This window comes from Mya arenaria, chromosome 13 (assembly GCF_026914265.1).
Source record: "Mya arenaria isolate MELC-2E11 chromosome 13, ASM2691426v1".
NCBI classification, from domain to species: domain Eukaryota; kingdom Metazoa; phylum Mollusca; class Bivalvia; order Myida; family Myidae; genus Mya; species Mya arenaria.
The window spans coordinates 58,436,658-58,459,380 of NC_069134.1; the positions used below are offsets into that span (position 1 = coordinate 58,436,658).

The window sequence follows — 22,723 nt, forward strand, 5'->3', positions numbered from 1 at the left end:
GGGTATGGAACTTTCTTCAGATTTACATAAAACTTCACGCATAACTGCTATCCACCATCACATAGCTACATTGTATGAATTATACCAGTTTAATAATGATTAAAAGGTCAGTCATATGAAACTAAAGAGAAATTGCAGTAGTGCCTTCCACTCATGCTTGCTTGATGTACTTGTATTAACTCGGCAAGATAGAAGACTATAGGTATAAAATATGTTTAATTTATTTGTATAATGAATCCTATCACAGACATGTTAATAAAGCGCATTAAAATACATATAATCAACAAATGAAAAGTTCAACATGTGTTTAGCACCCAGGTTCAGTAAAATGTTACTCCAAATCAAGTACATGTAACATACATTATAAGTAACAGGGTAACAAGGTGACCATAATGTGATATAGGTGTGCAAAAAACCAAATTCGGGTTCAAACTTTGCTATATCCCCTATCTGGTCATCTACAAATCGCATATTCCAGAATCTATATTTATGGATAAAATTCATAAATATGTCATAACAAAACAAGTCACAATGCTCAAAGATGCTAAAGATTCCATAACAATTTTTCATAGGCAACTCATTTTTATCAAAGCAATATCCCTGAGTATAGCCCTGCAGCACTCTGCCTAGTAAATGAACGGTAAAAAAGCCTTTCTTTGACTTGGATAGTCTTCAAACTGCCGCTTGTACCTGGAAAATTCCAAAAAAAAATTCAAATTAGATGCGGTTGTTCCAATTATACAGCATAAATAGTCAGTATAAATAATACTCAATATCCATACTTTTTATAAAAAAAAAATGAAAAAATGTCTGTGGTGGTTCATGAAAATCATAAATAAACTAGAAATGTGTCCATCGGACACGAATGCCCCCACATGCCACAAAGGCAAGGGCCATTATTTTGTCCATTTACCACAAATGTGCATCAAAATATGAGAAGCACAACTTAATAACATGAAAAATCTTCCTGAAAGTTCTCATGAGTGTATGACTAATAGTTTTTAAGTTATGAGCAACACATGTTCAACAAGTCCAAAAAATACAACTTTAACCAATTCAAGGGCCAAAATTGTTTTTGTCCAGTGGGGAAAAAAACAACTTCAACGCCTGGACAACATAATCCAAAGGTTATATGACTCTTGGTGAAATAATTTGTAGTTTTGAGCTGCACAACACCAAAAATGCCAAGTTTTGCTTATTCCAGGGCCATAACTTTGGATAAACTATGTGCAGTAGCAAACAAAAACTACTTTTAGGTTCACATCTTCCTCACCTGAACAACATGCCACCAAGTTTCGTGACTCAAGATGACATATTTTTGGAGTCTTGATTGACAAAAGTCTAGAAATGCCAAATTTAGCTAATTCAAGGGCCATCACTCTGGTTTTACTTAGTGCAGCAGAAAAAGAAACACCAGGAGCACAACCTAAGTTTTCATGACTCAAGGTGAACTAGTTTTGGAGTATTGAGCGACACAAGTATGCATAATACTTATGGACAGAATCACAGACCCACGAGGGCAAATATATATGCCCCCCATAATTTCTATTATTTATGTACAGTGTATATAATCCTATATATAGATAATAAGCACTGAGACTGTGACAATATCACTAATAAACAATGACAAAATGTAATCTATTCAAAGAAGTTTAAAAGCAAACTTTAATGTTTCACATACCAGTTATGATTATGCCATGATCGGGGTAAAAATGTCGCTGCACCAAAGAGAGCCCAAACCAGCCCTGCGAGAGACCACGTGGCCAGTGACCAGCCTAGCCACTCCACCAATTCCCCGAAATAGTTTGGACATGAGATCACTTCATACAGGCCTCCCCTTGGAATGAAATAGCCGCTGTCTCCTGGAAATAGTGATTACATGTTCCTTTTTATTCAGTTAGACCACCCAAATTTGATATAATTTTGAGAAAAGTTTCGATATTAGTCAGATATAAGTGGTGTCCATAAGTTTGAATGGTAATCTGTTGTTTTAAGGTACATTGTACATGCAAAACGGTCAAAAACAGTGACTGGGAGCAAAGGTATTGATGAATAGGCAAAGCTCAGGTGGTAGCCAAAGCAACTTAATTCTGAGTGAGTAAATGCCATTTTCAAATAATGGGCAAATTGAAACTTTCGAAGGACTGGAGAAATAACAACGCCAGCAATGCATAATACCCTGTCAGTTTCTAGGGGAAAAAAATTGTTTGCAATCACAATGCATCTTGTCAGAACAGATGCAAATGCCATAGCCTTGGTGTCTTTGTCAACATTGTTGTTGCTGTTGATTCTGTTCAAAAACTTGAGAATAACTTGGAAACCGTTAAGATATATGTCAACATAAAACTTGATTGTAAATAACTATGGTGAACATTTAAGTCCTATCACTCTGGAATATGCAATTTTGTCAGGACAACCGTGAATCAAGCGGTGCACAGGGCAATCATTATATTTCATGAACAGTTGTGAATACAAATGTCAATGTATTTGATGTCAAAATACTTTTTTAAGTTACAGAGGGTCGTTTCGAAGACTGGCATATTTACCGTCTATGTTAGTTTGAAGGGAGGTCATAACTTTACCGTCTTCAGACTTGGGTCGACGGAGAGATCTCAGCTTGTAGTCAGCCCATCTGTTTATCACATACCCCAGAACAAAAATCACAATGCCGCATATAAACCGAGGGTCACTGAAATATATACAACGTCTGTTTCTAGCATCTGACATTTTGCTCGAGCGAGGAATGGGGGAAGTCCTTCTTATAAAAAAAATCTATAACTAATTATTTTAAATTGCTTGTTTTCTTATAATATAAACGCTTTCATCTGTTTTGAATAAAAACTGTATTTGTCATGGGGGAGCATTTGCAATTGTACTGTTCGTCTATCCTTTCCTTTCATTTATAGAGTTGTAATGTTCCTGTGACAGCTCTTGTTGTTCCAGAATTAACTCCATTTTATTATTTAACACTAACTTCTTATAATTTCTTGGAATTTCATCATGTATCATCGATTAATGTTTACAAATCAGTTACATCAGTTTTGTTATAAAGATCAGAAGCTCTAAGAACTTACTAGTAATAATTTGATGCATAAACGGCACTGCCAATGAAATCTGCATTCAGAAAATGGAACAAACAGTTTGGAAAGAAGCCTCCCAATGTAATCCTGAAAGGCAACAAAGAGAATATGATAAATAATATTAAAATGTCATACATAAACAACATCAATTCACAATGTGAATTTAAATTTGAATCGATCTAGCAGGTCAAATTTATTGAATAATTCTGAATTATTTACAGTCGAAACTCATTGGCAAAAGTCATGAAAACGAGGAAATCAAGCAAAATGTATATTAGCCAAGAGAAAAAAATCATCTTTACTCAGAGCACTAGATAAATGTATGACAATGTTGTCAATGAACAAAGACAAGGTTATGTATCTGTCTATCCTGACATGATAGTCAGAATACAGGTAATGTTCGGAACACATCAACAATTTTGCCTAAATTATTCATAATGAATAACAAATATCTTATTTTTGGAAATAAGCGGTTTTAATGGGTAATTGTCAAGCAGCTTAGCATAAAAAGTAGTGGGATGTCTGTTTGAAAACGAGAAATTAATGCCCAAAGCAGGGTAGAGGATCTGAGACCCCTTTTAAAATTGTTTCATCTATATTCATTTTAAGGTACCATACTTTATACTGTTTTTGCAAATGTCTGAGCAAAAATCAATCTTTCTGTACAAAAGTCAGAAGTTAAAAGCTCTCCATCCTGATTTCAGATTTCTGATTGATCCTGAACGTTATAGCCCTTTAAAATAGTTGATTTTATTCAGAATTTTAAAGTGATATTAATATGTATTTCAGATAACACAAACTATTGTTAAACATGAGATATAAGTGGTCGCAGTCATAAATAGTATGAAAAAAGCACAAAATGGTCTAAAATAGTACATCAATTTGATATTGTTAATAAATGGTGCAGCCTACAGGGGATTTAACATATCCTTTTTCAAAATAAAAGAAAAAAAGTTGCTTTATGAATATGGGCAAACTAGTCTAAAATGATAAAACTTAAATATGGGATTTTTCTAATCACCAGCTATCTGTCAACATACAAATATTTATAGCCAGACCTACCCCAGTGCAACTTGTCCACTTCTGTACCGCATAGTTAACGGATGGATAAGGCCTCTGAAAGAAAGAAACAATTACAAAAGCACTTATGTGTTCAACTCAATGTTCGTCTTCTACTCACATTTGACTATACCTGGCTACAGGTTGTAGAACGATGTACAGTTGAATTAACTGTTTCGTCGAAACTAAAAGCAAATTCATACCTAGATATTTCTAACAATAGTGCACAATATTTAAAATATACTTTATATCCTAGGTACAAGGCCACTCCCAAGACTCTTAATGAAACAGCCTCCTACACTGTTTTTACAATACATTTATATTTCAATGGCATAAAAAAATCAGTTTATTCAAAAGCTTGTATTTCATGTGATGAAATGAGAAAGTAATACTTAGAAATACATGCTTGAGAAAAATATTTGTATAAAAAAGTGCTTCAATTGAATAAAGCATTTAAGTAACCTGTACCTATGTATGTAATGGCATAACCAGAGTGCTAAGAATACGTAGTTTACAGTTCCTCTACTGTCACCATAGAGATAAAACACCTGAAATGGAAGAAACAAAAAGACGAAATTAAAGGCTGATTGTAAAAAATAAAAGTGTTAACATCATCGTTAATTTTCAAACTGTATTGCTATGGAAGTTTGTCAGATACACTAATGATCTGCTGTATTCCGAACAAGATTTTAGACAAATCAGGATTCTCAGTAAGTTTCGGTTGAACCGTCTCAAATAGTAAAGTAACCGACCAGCTTCTTCTTATTCTAATGAAAATTCATTTAGTTTTCCAAATATGAACCGGCCCAATTGCCATTTGAACCGTCCATTTTAGCAGGCAGCCGGTTCTTATTGAGAATACTGAAAATGTTTTAGCTTTATTTAAATAAATAAGCATATCATGAACTATTTCACAATTAAAAATTAACAACGGTGTTGTAAATCACATTGTTCTTTAAGAAAGATCTGAACAATTGGCCTCAAATGTGTTTTTCTAGTATTAAGACTAACATAACATTTTTGGAAGTGTTTCTTTTGTTTTCGTTTATATACTACGGATGGTTTGTAATGGGTTCAAGTAATCAGAGCTAAAACATTCAATAACTAGCATGCAGATAAATTACAAAACTGTTCGCTTTAACCTTATGCTTTTATATATAAAACATTTACATCAACCGCAACCTTGACATTACTGAAATTGCACCCTTAGGCTAAAGCTCAGCACTCTTGTGAATTTTAATAACTGACGGGTTGTGGGAGCTGTTTTATAATTCATACCGGCAAGTACTCGTATATATAAATAACAAGTTTGTTGTTTGGATTTGTGATTTTCCAGTGAAAATTTGCTACAAAGCTTTCCGATTTTTTTCAAATATAATATTTTGAATTTAACTGTAGACTAGAACTGTAAGCCAAAGGCTAACGAATACCCCCCAACCCTTCCCTGTCTAGGTTGTTTGCCCTGGCCTTAGTTATGGTATCATTAGAAAGCACAAGGCAATACATTTATTTAGTTTAAGGGACAAGAAAAACAATGCAGTATTCAGATTATATCTAAGGGAGATAACAAACCTGTTTCTCTCATTTTCACCATAAAGGGGTCATGACTCCTGGCAGGATATTCCAAAATGAAGTTGGACGGGTGAATTTGGCAGTCTGCCAACCCAATTTCTGTTTACCCACCCCCACCCCCCCACACATGAGTACCAAGGAAATAATACAGGTGTAAAAAATCACATATACAAAGGTTCACATAATGGTCATGGATATCCATGGATATCTGAAAGTTTGTTGTTTCTCTCATTTTCACCATAAAGGGGTCATGACTCCTGGCAGGATATTCCAAAATGAAGGTGGACGGGTGAATTTGGCAGTCTGCCAACCCAATTTCTGTTTACCCACCCCCACCCCCCCACACATGAGTACCAAGGAAATAATACAGGTGTAAAAAATCACATATACAAAGGTTCACATAATGGTCATGGATATCTGAAAGTTTGAGAAAAATATATTGAAAAATGACAAAGGAGTAGGCCACCAAAGCGAATATTACCCCACTCCCACCCACCTCAGGGGAGATAACAAACCTGTTTCTCTCATTTTCACCATAAAGGGGTCATGATGAAAAATGACAAAGGAGTAGGCCACCAAAGCGAATATTACCCCACTCCCACCCACCTCAGGGGAGATAACAAACCTGTTTCTCTCATTTTCACCATAAAGGGGTCATGACTCCTGACAGGATATTCCAAAATGAAGGTGGACGGGTGAATTTGACAGTCTGCCAACCCAATTTCTGTTTACCCACCCCCACCACCTCCCCCCCACACATGAGTACCAAGAAAATAATACAGGTGCACAAAATCACATATACAAAGGTTCACATCATGGTCATGGATAGCTGAAAGTTTGAGAAAAATATATTGAAAAATGACAAAGGAGTAGGCCACCAAAGCGAATATTGTAACAAATTTAAGGCCTGTATGCACCTAACTTCAGGACTTTTGATGGTCTTTTTAAGGACAAAATCAATTAAAGGTCTTTTTAAGGCCATGCAAACATTCTGATTAATACAGGTGCACCAAATCACATATTCAACAGTTCATATCATGGTCATTGACATCTGAAAGTTTGAAAAAGATTTATAGAAAAAATGAGAAAAAATGACCAAGGATTAGGCTAGACAAAGCTGTATAATTTTTGCCTATTTTAACTTATTCAGGGGCCATAATTGGAGACATGATCATGTGATTCCAACCACAATCACAGGGGCAAATGTTCTCACCATGGCTAAAAGTTTGAAAAAGATTCATTCAAAAATGACGAAGGAGTAGGACGAACAAAACTAATTTTACCCAATTTAACTCATTAAGGGGCCACAACTCCACTCAGGATCATGTGACTCCCACCAAATTCATGGAGGCAAAGGTTTACATCATGGCCATTAATATTTGAAAGTTTGAAAAAGATTTGCTCAATAGCTTCAAAGAAGAATCCTGGACAAAGCTAATTTTGCCCAATTTAACTCATTAAGGGGCCACAACTCCACTCAGGATCATGCGACTCTGACCAAATCCACGGAGGCACAGGTTTACATCATGGTCATTAATATTTGAAAGTTTGAAAAAGATTTGTTCAATAACGACAAAGATGAATCCCGGACAAAAAAAAAACGGACGGACAGACGGACAGACGGACAGACAGACAGACAGACGGACAGACGGACAACCCGATTCCAGTATACCCCCCCAAACTTTGTTTTGGGGGGTATAATAATGCGCTAGGATAAATAATATGCATGGGGAAAATAGTGAGAAAAAAATCTTCAAATTCTACGTTTTGTACACAAATATGTTTTTAACGGTAATTATTTATTCCAAGTCCCTTAATAAAATCTATAATACACCATCAATAGTTTTAATCATACTCTGGGGACACTAACTGCGTATTTCTTTTGTATTTTAAAAATTCAGTAAATGTGACTGTTCCATAATAAACTCTTAAAAATATTTCAATAATTAACAGACGGCAAATAAGCAATCAATCTATATCCATTAAGAAAATGTCAACGTACCAAAATAAACATTAAAACCCCTGGAATGGCATCAGAAAAAATGTGTCCAAGACGCTGTGGGATCATTGGTCCCCAGTTGCCCGCCTGTAGAAATACCAAGAAGAAAATACAGTGTCACACCAAATACAAAGGTAAAATATTGATATCATTGGTTTGAATTGAACTAAATCCTCTGAATGTGAGGCAAAGCCTTCACTAGCTACAATGAGCGTTCAGGGATATTTCTTTATCATTTTGACATTTCTTATGTTTACCTGTACATTATTTGCCTTGTTTCGCATGCTAAGAAGTTTTTATAAAGCAGTCTATCACTTCTTCATGATCTTCATATTGATTTTATAGATAACATTTACCGATACTGTCAAAATTTCAAACATATACGCTTACCTCTGAACCTTCATGTTTTCCATAGGGTGCAGGTTTGGCCCACTGTGCAATAAGTGTGATCACTGACAGGAGAAACCCCAGTATGACAAGGCCAAAATGTACCCAAAACCTGGTTTCATCATCTTTGTAGAGTGACCAAGGTATGGCCTGAAATCAGATAATATATGCAGAAAATCTAAGAGCAATGTAAACAGATGCCAACCTTGGTCTCAATGTTGTTACTCAATAATATTAAGCGTAAGTGATTGGATCTTTTTTACACACAAATGCACGCACGGAAATATATGTATATATCTGGGGCCGTATTCATAACGCTTCTGATTTTTTTAACAAAGAGTTCTTTAAATACTCTCTATTTTTTATCAAAAATTCATTCTCATACATTTTTTACTTTTTTCTTGCACTTATTCATTTTATATATATTGATTTACTTAAATTCAACTTATTTTTTTTGCTTAGTCGTGACGGCATTTTAGAATGACATTTCAGTTAGAAATGATAATATTTATGGACATGATTAAGGGTAGTCTAAAATAATAGACGTGTTATACGGGATTCTTCCAATCCCTAACGTCTAAACGGGAATGTGCAAAAAACGGGGGTGTTTTAAAAATATTGATATTGTTTTAAGTGAAGTATTTTATGGTTGAAATTGATCATAAAGAGTTATATTCATATTTTACCATGTAAGTGAAATGTTATTTTGCAATGAACAAGCATTTAATGCATTAAAACAAGTTGTTTACCTTTCCAATAAAACGAAAGTTGACTGACACAGACAACAATTATGCGAAGGGGAACAACTCGATACAATCGTAATAACTCGGCCTCCTCCGACAAAGCTTCGAGATAGACCTCGTTATACAATCGTAACAACTCGGCCAATGGCCGAAATGTTCCGAGCGATTTAAAACTGTGCCCTAAAGCCTTGCAGGTGCCCTTCATGTATATATCGTTATGTTTTGACAGAATGAAATGAAGAAAAGCCGTCAAACTCATTATTATAAGTTGGATATTTAATTTTTGTGTACGGAACTAATATAAAATAACATTATCTGGTAATATTTCTTGTTTTTATTTATTTTAAAGACACTATATGCTTTAACCGGGAATCCTGATCGAAACAACTACCCACTTTTGATACAAAACAATTTGTACGTGAAGGATTTGCCATATCAAAAATCTAAAAAAAAATCCGTCAATGTACAATTATTTGGACTAGATTAAGGGTTTTAAGTTGACAATATTAAGATATTTTATCTTCAAAATCAAACGACATAGATGTTAAGAAAATAGTAATCAGATGGGTTTCTCACGATTTTTTACTATATATTCATTATTATATAATCCATAGACTATATATACATGTATGATAAAAAAAAAAAAACATTCGTGAGAAACCCTTGTGCATATGACTGGTTAGTGTCATTTGAAATTAAAGGTAAAATTGAAGTCTCTAAGCAGTGGAAAGTTTAATAAAATAGTTATGTACTAATGAAAGTGATTTAAAGGGGAGAATTTACCTGCAGACCCATTTTAAGTTCTTGTTGGGTAACAATTGTCAACTTGATTTTACAACGCAACAATATTTAATTTAACACCGTCAGATGTAAGAACGCTTATCATTGGTCGAGATTATGTCTTCTTGGCTGTCATTGGTGGTTAGATAACCCGGAAGTAAATGACAATGTAAACAAACTGAACATGTGATTGCATGACCTTTCATCTTGTACAAATTAACTGATCATGACATATCAATCTTGTAAGCGCTTTATTTTAATTATAACAAGAGCATAAGTTAATTTAATTAAAAACAGCATCACACAAATCTGCTGAATTGATGCTAGCAAGTATTAATTTCAAGTTACAAGTAGGTGAACAACTGAGGAAACACTCTTTTTTTGTCAAACAGCATGTAAACATCATACTGAACTAGAGCACAGTAAGCAAATACATATGTTTTTGTGTTGTTTTTAACAAGATGCATAGCTTTATAAGAGTTTAATGAATGATAGAATCTCTACCTAGGGTTTGACAATGTAATACATGCAAAAAGTAACATGTATGCATATTGTAAATCTGTGAACTTAGATTCATGTCAATGTTACAAAATGTTATGATATTAAGACAATTTATCTAATTGCACATGAACAATACAGATAAAAACATATGCTACCTCTAGTCTAAAATATTAGACATCCAAAATATGATACTTTTAATCCCTAAAGAAGATTTACCATGTAAGAAAAAAAATATGTCAACAAACAAGTATTTGGACTACTAGTACCTCAAGTTCCTATAAAATACAGACAATCAATAGTCATGTTCTGATAATATGGTGATGAAAGATTAGATATATTGCATGGGAATTTAATAGTTTTACATTATTACATTCCTCTGAAGAACAAGCTGCTAAAATGTGTAAATCAAATTAGCTGCTTGTTCTACAGGGCTGGACATCATCTTTATCTTTATGTTCAATATCTACCTTAATTTATATCTAGTTGTTTGCTCTGCTCTTTTGTATAGTTGCAAGCTACTTGATTTGATTAACTGCTCAATTTTGCTTACTAGTACTTACTATGTAGTAATTTGCTGATAAAAACTTCCTTTGTGCATGTATATGTTATTGTCATTGTCATACCATGCTTTATTATCTTTTGTGCTCTTGTATGTGCTGCTGTGAAGGAGTTGCTGCTCAGGTCATCTCAGATCTGATCTGAGGTGATATTCTCATTTAGACTACTTTTAATCTGCTTTTTGCAACTATTTTGACTATCAGTTTTTTTATTTGTCTTAAGTGTCTTTTAGGCCTCTGGTCTAGAGCAGCAGATCTTTCACAGGTTTAACCTCTTTTATTTGCTTTTGTAATGTGATATGTGCTCTATTTAACATTGCTGGAAATTATTTTACAGCTTTCATACCATATGTTTAAACATGTATACTATTGTTCTAGTCGGTTCAAAAGCGCTTGTCGCTTATGTTATATTGTTAATTCTGACTTGCCGACTTAAAATAAAATTTATCTTATCTTATCTGCTTCAAAATCACTGTCATCAACAACAATATACTAAAGAAAAACAAAGAAAAAAATCAATATATAAATCTTTTTTTTTCAGAAAACATACTTACCAGATTATGCAGTCAGATCCCGCCATAATGACAGCAGCTGTAGGGGACACAACCCTGACTCAGGATAACAAAGTGTCTAACCAGGACAGCACTTCAGACACCTTATTTGAGAAACTGTACCATTATGACTTCTATGAGAACAAGAAATTTATGGATGGTTGGAGAAAGGTCAAAGAAGCAATTCCTCCACAGAAAATGAAAGAGTCTTTCATCAAAGCTCAAGTTTTCTTTTTTTCAAGGTACTTTAGGTCCATGTAGCATGGGTTTTGTTTGGCAATGCAGCAACGCTTATAAAACTGAACTTAATCACAGTCTAAAAAGTTATATTTTGTCTTCATTATAATGTCAACATTTTTAAAATGTATACTTTTATTATATTAAGTTCTCAGAAAATAAACTGACATACAATCTACCCTGGGCCCTGTTATAAGCCACTATGAGCATAAACTAAAAGCTTGTAGTTTTAGTGCTTCTTAGAAGCTCTTTGTAGATCTTATTAGCTATTTATGGTTTTGCATAGCACTGTCCATTCTCCATTCTATTAGCTTTACAGGCTACAAGAATATTAAATCTATTTGAATGTACTTAAACATGTAATCACTTACCTTTATATTTGTTGTTTTTCTTTTCAGAGAATTGGAACCAGTCGATTATCAGAAGTATTGCAAATGGCTAGAGGATAATGAAAGAAATGTAGAAGAAACTGGTGAGAGAAAAAAATCTGCAGTTGGTCATGTCTCAACTGAAAGGGTGTGAGAGGTCTAGTGGTAAAGGTATCTACCTCTCACCCATGAGGTTGTGGGATCGATCTTTACCAGGATGAGAGTGGTCTAGTAGTCAAGGTGTCTGCCTTTTCACCAATAAAGCTGTGGGTTTTGTCCCCACCTTGGTGAGGTGTCTGCCCATCACCCAAGAGGTTGTGGGTTCAATCCCCACCAGGGTGAGAGTGATCTAGTGGTTAAGGTGTCTGCCTCTCACACAAGAGGTTGTGGTTTCTATCCCTACCATGGTGTGATAGGTCTAGTGGAAAGACGTATGCCCCTCATTCAAAAAGTTGTGGTTTCAATCCCCACCAGGGTGAGAGTGGTCTAGTAGTTAAGATGTATGCTCCTCACCCAAGAGCTTGTTGGTTCGATCCTCACCAGGGGAACCTTCTAAAAGAGTCTCAGAATGTACAGAAGTACTTTTTTACCCAGGAATCAGATTCAAGAACTCTATAAGCAATCAGCATTTGTGACCATCAAGCCTAAAGAAATTAACTTGTATAAACTAAACCAACTGAGAACATTATCTAAATCTTGTATAAAATGTATAAGGAAAGAAAATACATTCTGGTAGTCATCGTGTGAGTATACTGCTATAAATTGTTTAACAAATCTGAATCTAACAAAACATACATGTTAATGCAGTATACTTGAACATTATGTGCATAAGAAAACAGAAGCATACCACAGCATATTTTATGTTTTCAGCGTCCTACAAAACATGTATGGAAGAGAATACAAGTTTAGCAGAAGTTTGGAAACCAAATACTAGTGACACGTGCAGCAACAAGGAAGACAGTGAACATGAAGTTATGGAGCCAAAACATCCAGAAAACTTTCTTGAGTTAGTAGAAATGATTCAGAAGGGGATAAAACTGCCTGGTACTGAGGAATTAGACATACAGCCCCTGAATGTGGAGCCCACGCCCAGTGATAAATTGCCACCAGCGAAACCATGGGAGATGGATCTACAGACTTGACAAGATTGATAGAAGTTTTAATTACAAATGTCCATTATATAACAATGTGCTAACTTTGATATCTTGTCTGACATGAGACAATTACGTTACATACAAGAAAACAGGCTCTTGGTTTCAAGTGCAGTAGTTATCATTTATTTTAAATGGTGGATGTAACATGTAGCAGACATTTGAATGTGAATTTCGATACACGATTATGTAGTTGTGCAAATCTAATGATTAGGTACTATGTTATAGATAATTGTGTTAAATCTTGCCTCATGAATGCCGTCTTGTTTTATGTTTTTGACTTGTATTCACGAAACTTTACATCGGAATTGCTCAAAATTGTTTACATGAACTTATATGAACATTGACCATCCATTGTTCTTAAAGATGCACTCCAACTCCAACATAAGATTTACCTCAATTAATAATATTGTTTTATTATTCAAAAAAAGATGAATGAATGTCGAGAACAAAGGTTCTAATAAAGGATACACATTTTAATTTGAAAGAAATGTGCATAAAACACGGGATTTCTACCTTTTTAGATTATAGTAGATCACAGTAAATCTTGACGCATTCATCAATCATTTAATATTTTTGCATTTTCAGCTATTAACTACACGGCTACAATCTTGTTTTCAGTAATTAATTTTTTCCATAAATGCATTGTTTAGTAAGTAGTTAAAGGTTTATCAGTCAAAATATTTCTTTGTTATACATGTGTATGCATTGATATTGAATAAGAGTGTCACTTTAAAGTTTAAAGAAGAAAGATGAAATGGTCCTGGTTGGCGGAAATCAAGGTTAAGGTGAAGCTGGTACCATGCCCCATGTTTATGAAAGTCACAAACTCACAATTTTAGACCCATATCTACAACAAAGACGGTTTTACCTTATTTGGTAGACCCTTCTGCATTTAGAGAGACAAGCATGTGTACCTTCCTTTTTTCATAGAATTAAATGCTTAAGATGAGAGTTATTTCTCCGATTTGATCTTTGATTTTTTTTGACTGGACATTTCAACCAAAATTCTAATAAAAAGAGAATGACCAAGTTTAGCATGAAAATGTGGCTGCATTTTTTTTAACAAACATAGACCTGTTGACTTAATTTTGACCCTATATTTAACATATTCAAACCTGACCTAATTATTATCCCCCGCCTTAAAAAGGCGAGGGGATATAGTAATGGTAGGCGTGATTCCGTGCGTGTGTGTGTGTGTGCGTACCTGTATGTGTGCATGCGTCTGTCCCATATTCATTTCTTTGCATCTCCTCTTACATTTCTCATGCGATTTCTACCAAACTTTTACAGATTGATGATCATAAAGTGAAGCAGCGCATATTGACGGGCTTTTGCGATTCAACCATTTTTTAAAGAGTTATAGCCCTTTGTTTATTTTACATTTAAAATTGGTTTCTTTGCAACTCCTCTTACGTTTTTCATGTGATTTCTACCAAACTTTCACAGATTGATGACTATATAGTGACGCAGCGCATATTGTCGGGCTTTTGCAATTCGGCCATTTTTGAAAGAGTTATTGCCCTTTTTTTAAATTTAAAATTGGTTTCTTCACAACTCCTCTTACGTTTTTCATGCGATTTCTACCAAACTTTCACAGATTGACGACTATATAGTGACGCAGCGCATATTGTCAGGCTTTTGCAATTTGATCTTTTTTGAAAGTGTTATTGCCCTTTCTTAATTTTACGCATTTCTTATGTTCCTGAGACACTACCCTTACCATTGATTGGCTTTCGTTACAAAAAATGCCCCCATGAGGCAGGGGATATAGCTGTCTGTGACTGCTCTTGTTAATTAGACAAATATTCTGACATTTTGATGAATGCTCCGGGTAGAAAATGTGGCACTTAGTGTGAGAATGAAAACTTCTCATCTAAGACATAAAATAACATGCACAACATTGACTGGAACAAATCGTCCAATCATGTTTAAGCTAAATCCAAAAATGCATAATAAAATGTGATCATACTAAAAAACAATACATTTATTTCATACTTTTATTCTCTTTCGTTTTATGCATGTAATTACACAGGAAACAATTATTTCAAAACAGTAATCATTTCAAAATACTTCTGTCTTGTTTACGTCCATAAAAACACATAACACCATTTTCACAAATTGACATGATTTATCACTGAACACATTAAAAGTTCATAATCAAAATCCAGCATTGTCACTATACATGTTTCACAAACAGTGGTGCCTTTAGGAAAGGGACTTACTCACAGATTTTATGCCGTCAGCATTTTTTTTCAAACTTTGATCAAATGATTTCATTTTACTTTTATGAACAACACCAGACAGCAACTGACAAACCATTATTTAAACAGAAGTTTCTCAATCAATCCCTAATTTCATTCAATTTTCAACTCACAGTTTTCAGCAAAATTCAATGTTCAACTAATGCTCTTTGGCAAAAAACAATTTTCAACATACACTAACCGGCAATAATCATTTTTCAACTAACTCTTTTCAGCAAAAATCAATATTCCACTAAGTTGAAACACTTTTCGGCAACATATATTTTCAGCTTACACTTTCAGGCTAAAATGAGTATTTTTTGTCAAATTTAAAAAAAAAAATCAATAATACAGCTCTTATTTACATTTCTCATGATGTTTTGTTTCAAGAATTTTGTTCACCCTTCACACTAAATTTAACTTTCGATGTCTGACCCTATAAAACTTGAGTTGAGTCCCTTTAAATTAAAATATTCTTCAATCAATATTTTTTTAAATTCGCTGTCCTGTGACTTGAAAATAAACACAGACACTGTTCACATAATGACAAGGACCGGCCATAAGTCAGGTTCACTTTTTCTTTGCACTTTTCTGAGGATTCAGCTTTTCTTGTTCCTTCACAACGTCTTCCAGCGGTCTTCTCTTGAACATTATATGGTCTTTAGGCCTGAGTAAAGAAAGATATTACAATGTTATAGAATGATGAATCCATTAGCATATTGGACCTGTATATACAATTTAGATCTTGAATGTAAGATCTGTAATTACTAACTATGTACACTAACAGTCCTTAAAACATTAATTAGTGAACCTGCTACCCATTTACCTCTATAACTATATGAATGAAAGCAAAAAGTTTCTATCTGCTTCTATATTTGATATCATTTAAAACCTTTTTGCATTCACCCCTTTATTTACTAGTAGTGCAATTGACCAAACCTGGAATAGAAATTTCATTCAGGGGTGTTGGCAGTCCCATGAAGGCAATTTATTTTAAAGCTGCACTCTCACAGATTGAACGTTTTGACAACTTTTTTTTATTTTTTGTCTTGGAACGAGCCAATTTTTGCGAACATTTATGGAAACCAGTTATACAAGACTGTTGACAAAAAATCAGTTCGCAGATTTTTCTATTTAAGAACAAAAAACAATGTTTTATGCATTTTCCTTAAACCGTTAGTAACGGTTTAAGCCATAAAACATTAATTTTCGAACAGAAATATGAAAATCTGCGATCTGATATTCTGTCAGCAATCTTTTTTCATTGGTTTGCAGATATTTACGCAAAAAATTGCTCTTTCCAAGACAAAAATAAAAAAAAGTTGTAAAACGGTAAATCTGTGAGAGTGCAGTTTTAATGTTATTCTAATGCAAGTTTCACCTTTGAAAATGTTTTTTTTATAGAATATACATTGTGCCACAAAAGCTCTCAAAGATGTTGACCTTTTTGATTGAGTTTTTAATATAATCGATCATCAGAATGACACTAATCAATTGTAATTTAGCTTGTAATATAATTTTTATATCAGAAACTGAGGGTTGACTGTCCAGAACTTTCTTAAAGATAACAATGTTGTTTAACATCATTGTTGTTAATTTCAAATCTTTGCTTCTCTTGAAGGTTAATTGAGATACTTGTGCTCTGCTGTATATATAACAAGTGTTTCAGGTATACTTATTTTTCAATAATTGAGCACATCATGAAATATTTAATCTTTAAAAGTTAACAACATTGTTAATCACATTGTTAACTTTAAAAAAAAAATAAACAATGGGCCCATACTTGTTTTGTTTAAGTATATTAGCACATCATTAAATATTTCACTTTTAAAAATTAACAACAATGTTGTTAATCACATAAACTTTAACAAATTTCTGGCCCCTTTAAAATAAAACAAGACTCCAACTTTTACTTACCAGTCAAAGAGTTTGGGGAAGGATTTAACTTCTTCTTCGGAGAATGAGTCAAGGGTTTTAGGAACGACCTGAATCTGACGAATGACGTCCGACACGTTTTCCATGATTTCATCAGGAACATGCTATAAGGGAGTAGGAAAAAATGTCAGGTATGTGTGAGTTGCATCGGTTAATGGTTTTGCGGACATGTGAAATGATGTCAAGAAAATGATGTCATAGTCATGGTAACAAATTTCAGGATTAATCAAAATAAGGATTAAAAGTTTTTATATCAGACTATCATTCATTCATGATGCATGCTTTTTGCAAGAGCTTTGCTTTAAACATATTTGAGCCTTGAACTGAATATAAATGACATACAAGCTTCTGCAAGCTTTGACCACTGATTGACTTTACAAAACAGATCGACAAAAAAAATGTCTCACTTCATCTGGGAACAAATGCAGTCTCTTCATCATGTTTGGCCTCAGAAGGTTTTTCGGCCCGGCTTTGAATACTGTCTTGTACAACACCTGTAACAGTAACACGATAAGACAATTACATGGTAGGTTTAGGTCATGGGTATATAGCATTATCAGGGATGTGACCGACCTGGCAGCTGGAGGGCTGAAACACCTTTTAAAACTTTTTTTTTTGGGGGGGGGGGTCTCTGGGGCCATTAGATCCGCGGAATTCCGCGAATCCGTGGACAAATCGCATCCCTGCATTATCAAGGTTATATCTGGGTCTTTATTTAATGTTTCTTGAAACTTTGTCACTATTCCTCATTGAAGTTTGAGCTGCTAAATACTGCTGACTAGTGGACAAATTTAGCTGAGAGGGTCTTTTTCTAAGGAAATGTTCATACTTTTGAGGAGTTCTATAGTTTTTAAGAAACCATACCATCTATACCAGTAGAAAAAAATGTGAGTGGATCTCATTACCTACTTTTAGCCAACATTATGTTTGTGCAGATAGTGTGGAAATCTTCATTTCTAGAAGTAAGTTTTTGTCTTTCTTTTAATCTTACAGACATTTCTTTCCATTTAAAATCACTCTCATCCCACACCTGATTGGGCAATATTGACGCTTTCCATTATAAAGAAGTGGTAAAATCAGCCGCCCCTAAAGAACCCTCTTGTTATACAACTTATGCCTAAAAAGGTGTATCTATGCGGCTATGGATAGAGTAAAAATATGGTCCGTATCTTTGAATGTGAATTATAACCAATGTAGTATCCAAGATGATATTTTTTACAAAGGCAGAGTCAATGGAAAATTCTACCACAGCTTCTATTTTTACTTGGCAATGTAGAAATAGAAACTTTTATTTATTGGAAAGACAAGTCACCTAATTGGACCATAATTTGTGGCAATATCTTATTAAGGGGCCACAATAGAAAAAAAAAATGTGCTTGCCCAACTCACATATTGTTGGGTGGGTTATTAGGTGGGTCATTCTTTTTTAGTTACTAACTTTTTAATTCCGTATTAAAAAAAACATCAACAAAATATGACCAAAATGAGAGGGTAAAAACCCTCTCTGTTCATGGTTATTTTTGTGGAATAATTAGGATGGGTAATACCAAACAAACTGTTTATTTGTTATGGCCTGGTAATTCTCTTCTGATAATGAACAATAGTCCAGACAACTTAGACCTTTTCTGCCCATTTTTGGAAAAAATTCAATTTGGGAAGATTTGCGATGCAAAATATGCCATTTTGAGAAAAAATAATTTAATTTACATAAAAAAATATTTTGATATTATTTCGACCTTTCCCTTTCAATAGATCTGAAATGGTTGAAATATCAACCCTTGTGAGTGTAAATATCTATTGCAATAAATCATGACCGTTAATATAGCATATTGATCACTGAATGTGATGAAAAACAACGATTTCTGGATTCATTAATCCCCATCACTTTACATTAAACAATTCATCAGGAAGATGAATAAACAATACAAGTATTAAGACTAAATTATTTATTCTTTTTACTTTTGATTAGGTGTTTTTTCTCCAGATTTGGAAAAATATCATATATTTTGCTAGGGGAATGTGTCCGATAGTCAGACACTTTGGAACCATAGAAAAAGGCTTGCCTTTGTAGGGTCTGCTTCATGTAACAGCCAGGAGGTTGTTCTTGATTTTCCTCCAGCAAATCTGCAAATATTTACTTTTTATATTTATTTCATGCTTTTTGATAGTTCATGAAAAGAAAAGTATATTTAAACATGATAAACGCACTGTTTAAAAAAGTGAAATAAAAAATTCCTGAACTTTTGGTTCATTTCTCTATCAAATCCATACATTAACACACAGTGCTTGGTAAAACAATAACTGATGCCATTTATGTATGATGCCATTACTGCACATCATTTTATTTTTTAATTAACCATCAAACAGCATAAAATAGAAGTGTGAAGTATTCTTGTTTTGTGTTACTGCCTCCAATATCATGGTTACAAGTTGAGAAAATAATTATGATTTTTTTTTTCAATATGTACCGTAAATGACTGGGTATAAGACGATAGGGGGTATTAGACGCAGGGAAAAAAATCTGTGAAAAGTCCAAGAAAAAAACTTCAAGAAAAAAACTTCAAAGTACTTCAGGAGCAACAAATATTCAAAGAATTCTCACTTGGGAGTATTTGGCAATCCTAGTAAATCATACTTTTCATTTTTTTCAATTTTTTTCACTGTATTACTGACTGGACTTAATACATAATTGACACAGCAGGAATTTCCTATTCATTGCGTTTTGTAATTTTATTTTAGATAATACGGTCACATAGCAAGAAATTGATTACATGATAAAGTAATTGCTTATCAGCAAGCTTAAGCTTCAATGATCAATTTTTCGACAATACTTGATCATTGTCCCTTGTACCTGGTGTCAAGTTCAAAGTGGTGTTTACGCCACATATCATCCACCATCGCTATATGTTGCGTGTTGATCACAACAACATGGTCCCCGACATCCGCTGAAAAAACATTTAACTGTTTGATAATTTAATTTCAATAACACTGAGAATATGAAATACATTATAAAATATAACATTATGTATATACACTGTACTTAAATTTACATAAAAATACTATTAATTTCTAAATGAAAGGCACATGAAAGAACAACTTTTTGGGGAATCTATAAAGATAAAAGCAACCAAGACACATGTAAGTATTAAAAGGGACTCGCTCATGTTTTTGTAAAATGTACTTTTTTGTATGATGAAATAAAGTGTGCTAAATCATTAGAAGTGTTAAAACTTTGATACCGACAGCTAGAACCCTTCAACAAACAGTGATTTAGGCTCAAATATTGCCTTGAAGTCCATGATTTTGAAAAGCTTTAATAACTCCATTCCTTAAATGGCTTCAAGGTTAAGTTATCCATAAGATTGTGTATGAGTCCTTGTGGGCTGAGATTTGCAAATGTTTCTTGAGTTTATCGGCATGATTTTGCACCCCACTAAAAGCAGATTAATTATTTTACTTTAAATATATTTTTTTCTGCAATTTCGGTACCAAAGGGTAAAATAGTCATAAACAAAGTGTTTTCACAGACTAAAGTTACACACTTACACAAAGGATGATATAGTGGTTTGTGTCTTCCCTCCAAATACATGCACAGCTTTTCTGCTGATCTGAATGGACACTGATACTTTGCATCATACAGCCACCAGTTTCTACTCATGCAACCCCATTGCTGAAAAATAAAGCAATTTTTCAACTGTTACAACATGGTTGATTCTATATATATACATGTACCATTGAATTTGTGATTTCACTGCCTGGCCACAGTGTTTAACGCAGTCTGTGTCTACAAGAATGACACTATAATGTAAGACAGTGTTCCATTGCTTGTCAGTTGAAACCCATTTCTCCAGATAATTGACAAGCTAGAAAGGATCCATGATACAAGAGTCAAGAAAGCATGCAGATAATCGTTCCAAATACTTTCTTTGAAATTGAATTGGAACTGAAAGTGAAATTTGACTTCCATTATTTGGAGAACACCATTATAGGTGGCTGTAACAAAAATCTTTAGCACATGGACTATTCATTCCATCTATTTTTTGATGCTGCTATCTCGAGAGGAGCAGCTGTGAATATTTGGGTTATTTATGCAGATCCAGATCTCTGTGGCCTAGTGATTAAGGCATCCGCCTACAGACCCGAAGGTCATGGGTTCAATCCCTGGCTGCGTCATACCTAAGTCCAAATAATTGTATGTTGACGGATTTTTTTTAGATTTTTGATATGGCAAATCCTTCACGTACAAATTGTTTAGTATCAAAAGTGGGTAGTTGTTCCGATCAGGATTCCGGGTTAAAGCATATAGCGTCTATAAAATATCATAAAAACAAGAATTATTACCAGATAATGTTATTTTATATAAGTTCCGTATACAAAAAATAAAAATAAATATCCAACTTATAATTATGAGTTTGACGGCTTTTCTTCATTTCATTCTGTCAAAACATAACGATATATACATGAAGGGCACCTGCAAGGCTTTAGGGCACAGTTTTAAATCACTCGGTACATTTCGGCCGTGGCCGAGTTTTTACCATTGTATAACGAGGTCTATCTCGAAGCTTTGTCCGAGGAGGCCGAGTTATTACGATTGTATCGAGTTGCTCCCCTTCGCATAATTGTTGTCTGTGTCAGTCAACTTTCGTTTTATTGGAAAGGTAAACAACTTGTTTTAATGCATTAAATGCTTGTTTAGTGCAAAATAACATTTCACTTACATGGTAAAATATGAATATAACTCTTTATGATCAATATCAACCATAAAATACTTCACTTAAAACAATTTCAATATTTTTAAAACACCCCTGTTTTTTGCACATTCCCGTTTAGACGTTAGGGATTGGAAGAATCCTGTAAAACACGTCTATTATTTTAGACTACGTCATACCTAAGACGTTAAAAGTTGGTACAAGTAGCTCCCTTGCCTGGCGCTCGGCATTTAAAGGGTAGTGCTTTGAAAAGTGCTGTAATCAGTTCTGATTTAACACAGGAAAGTTGTCGAAAGTTGTACCCCGTGTATCGGAGCTTCACAATGAGCACATAAAAAAACCAAGGGGTCTTTTTGAAAAAGATCCGGATCTCCTTTTAAACCACTACTGTCACTTCCACATGCTGTCCCTACAGCATAAATCAAAGGGGCCCGTTGGAAATAAGTGCTTGCACTTCACGGGTTATCCTTTACCTCAGGTCTAAAGAATTACATACATACAACTTATTAATATTTGTCATATAATTTCGCGACAAAATTTACAAATAACTTTCTCTAAAAAATGAAAGTCATACCAGAACTCTGTTTCGGCTCATTCTATTCAGCACTATTAGTCCTATATCAGATATATTTTTACGTGGGTATCTCACTCTTCATTTCGACAAAAATACAAATCGAACGCAACATGTGAATTTGACATTCAACACGGTGCACATGTAAACAATGACCCGATTAAAAAATCCCACCTTACCACTCTTTCTATTGCATGTGCACTCTTCTGAAGTACTTGTTGTTAGTGTTTTATATTATATATGGATAGCAAAGTATATACCAAAATACCATATTAGAAAA

General features: G+C 34.0%; 3 protein-coding genes across 6 annotated transcripts; 1 reads left to right on the forward strand and 2 right to left on the reverse strand.

Annotated features, from left to right (window-relative positions):
• Positions 1 to 203: 203 nt before the first annotated feature.
• On the reverse strand, positions 204 to 9,671 carry LOC128214455 (3-oxo-5-alpha-steroid 4-dehydrogenase 1-like). 2 transcript variants are annotated; one of them, XM_052920933.1, is made up of 9 exons: positions 9,624 to 9,671; positions 8,101 to 8,247; positions 7,714 to 7,797; positions 4,608 to 4,687; positions 4,143 to 4,196; positions 3,075 to 3,167; positions 2,583 to 2,689; positions 1,682 to 1,862; positions 204 to 690 (listed from the first exon to the last, which is right to left on the reverse strand). In XM_052920933.1, the coding sequence occupies exons 1-9, from the start codon at positions 9,633 to 9,635 to the stop codon at positions 627 to 629; spliced, it is 822 nt and encodes a 273-aa protein (XP_052776893.1). In that variant the 5' UTR covers positions 9,636 to 9,671; the 3' UTR covers positions 204 to 626. The 2 variants fall into 2 exon arrangements, with proteins under 2 accessions (XP_052776893.1, XP_052776892.1); XM_052920932.1 differs by having other exon boundaries at positions 2,547 to 2,689.
• A 121-nt stretch (positions 9,672 to 9,792) lies between these two features.
• LOC128213307 (uncharacterized) lies at positions 9,793 to 14,704 on the forward strand. 3 transcript variants are annotated; one of them, XM_052918914.1, is made up of 4 exons: positions 9,793 to 9,862; positions 11,220 to 11,471; positions 11,865 to 11,938; positions 12,705 to 14,704. In XM_052918914.1, the coding sequence occupies exons 2-4, from the start codon at positions 11,239 to 11,241 to the stop codon at positions 12,974 to 12,976; spliced, it is 579 nt and encodes a 192-aa protein (XP_052774874.1). In that variant the 5' UTR covers positions 9,793 to 9,862; positions 11,220 to 11,238; the 3' UTR covers positions 12,977 to 14,704. The 3 variants fall into 3 exon arrangements, with proteins under 3 accessions (XP_052774874.1, XP_052774872.1, XP_052774873.1); XM_052918912.1 differs by having other exon boundaries at positions 9,826 to 10,042; XM_052918913.1 differs by having other exon boundaries at positions 9,838 to 9,970.
• A 180-nt stretch (positions 14,705 to 14,884) lies between these two features.
• On the reverse strand, positions 14,885 to 22,586 carry LOC128213306 (39S ribosomal protein L13, mitochondrial-like). Its single transcript, XM_052918911.1, has 7 exons — positions 22,447 to 22,586; positions 20,710 to 20,833; positions 20,015 to 20,108; positions 19,227 to 19,287; positions 17,571 to 17,657; positions 17,146 to 17,267; positions 14,885 to 15,895 (listed from the first exon to the last, which is right to left on the reverse strand). The coding sequence occupies exons 1-7, from the start codon at positions 22,465 to 22,467 to the stop codon at positions 15,799 to 15,801; spliced, it is 606 nt and encodes a 201-aa protein (XP_052774871.1). The 5' UTR covers positions 22,468 to 22,586; the 3' UTR covers positions 14,885 to 15,798.
• Positions 22,587 to 22,723: the final 137 nt, after the last annotated feature.